The 591-nt window shown below is 35.7% G+C and overlaps 1 protein-coding gene across 1 annotated transcript in view; it reads left to right on the top strand.

Moving 5' to 3' along the window:
- The first annotated feature begins 490 nt into the window (after positions 1–490).
- The window catches only part of LOC111647315 (uncharacterized), a 5,545-nt gene continuing 5,444 nt past the window's right edge, over positions 491–591 (top strand). Inside the window, exon 1 of the mRNA XM_087171330.1 lies at positions 491–532. Within this exon, the coding sequence (XP_087027456.1) occupies positions 491–532 (42 nt within the window). The remainder of the gene's footprint in view (positions 533–591) is intronic.

Below are 591 nucleotides of genomic sequence, written 5' to 3'. Positions count from 1 at the left end.
GGTATGTTGGTTTGGACAGCAGGTGGTGGTGCTGCTGCATCCACAATCAGCTGAGACTCAAACAGTGTGTTTTAGTCTCATCTGCACTCAGACAGAGAACACACAAGGAGACAAGCTGGGTTCAAACCTGTGACATGGACACATGTAAGTGCTGCAGCTGTATTAGATTCAGAGTTTAAGTAAATCACCAAACCATCATAAGGAACGAAAAGGAAAAGATAGAATAGACAGAGAAGAACATACAGGAGTCTGATATCTTCTGAATCTGAGGGACAGTTGTAAATAACCTTCATTTATGGTTTGTTTCGTTACTAAATATATGTGAAGTTTGTTCTTAAATGAATTAGGCTACAATGCTTTTATTTTGTATTTGAAGTTTATTTTGAAAGGAACGTAATTTGACATGATAACCGTTAATCGACAGTAAGGGAAGACGTAGCTGAAATGGTAACTCACGGTGTTTTGTGTTAAATTAAAGTCTGTATAGTAAATGGTGAATGATTTATTTTTCTTCAGTCGAAGTGGAAACCAGGTGAGTTTAATTATTTCACCTGTCTGTAAGTATTTTATGTTTTTTTTCTTTCTTTTTTT

This window comes from Seriola lalandi, unplaced genomic scaffold (genome assembly GCF_002814215.2).
Source record: "Seriola lalandi dorsalis isolate HSWRI2012SDOR001 ecotype SW California unplaced genomic scaffold, Sedor1 jcf7180002054984, whole genome shotgun sequence".
NCBI lineage: Eukaryota > Metazoa > Chordata > Actinopteri > Carangiformes > Carangidae > Seriola > Seriola lalandi.
This window is presented reverse-complemented; position numbering and strand designations above follow the sequence as displayed.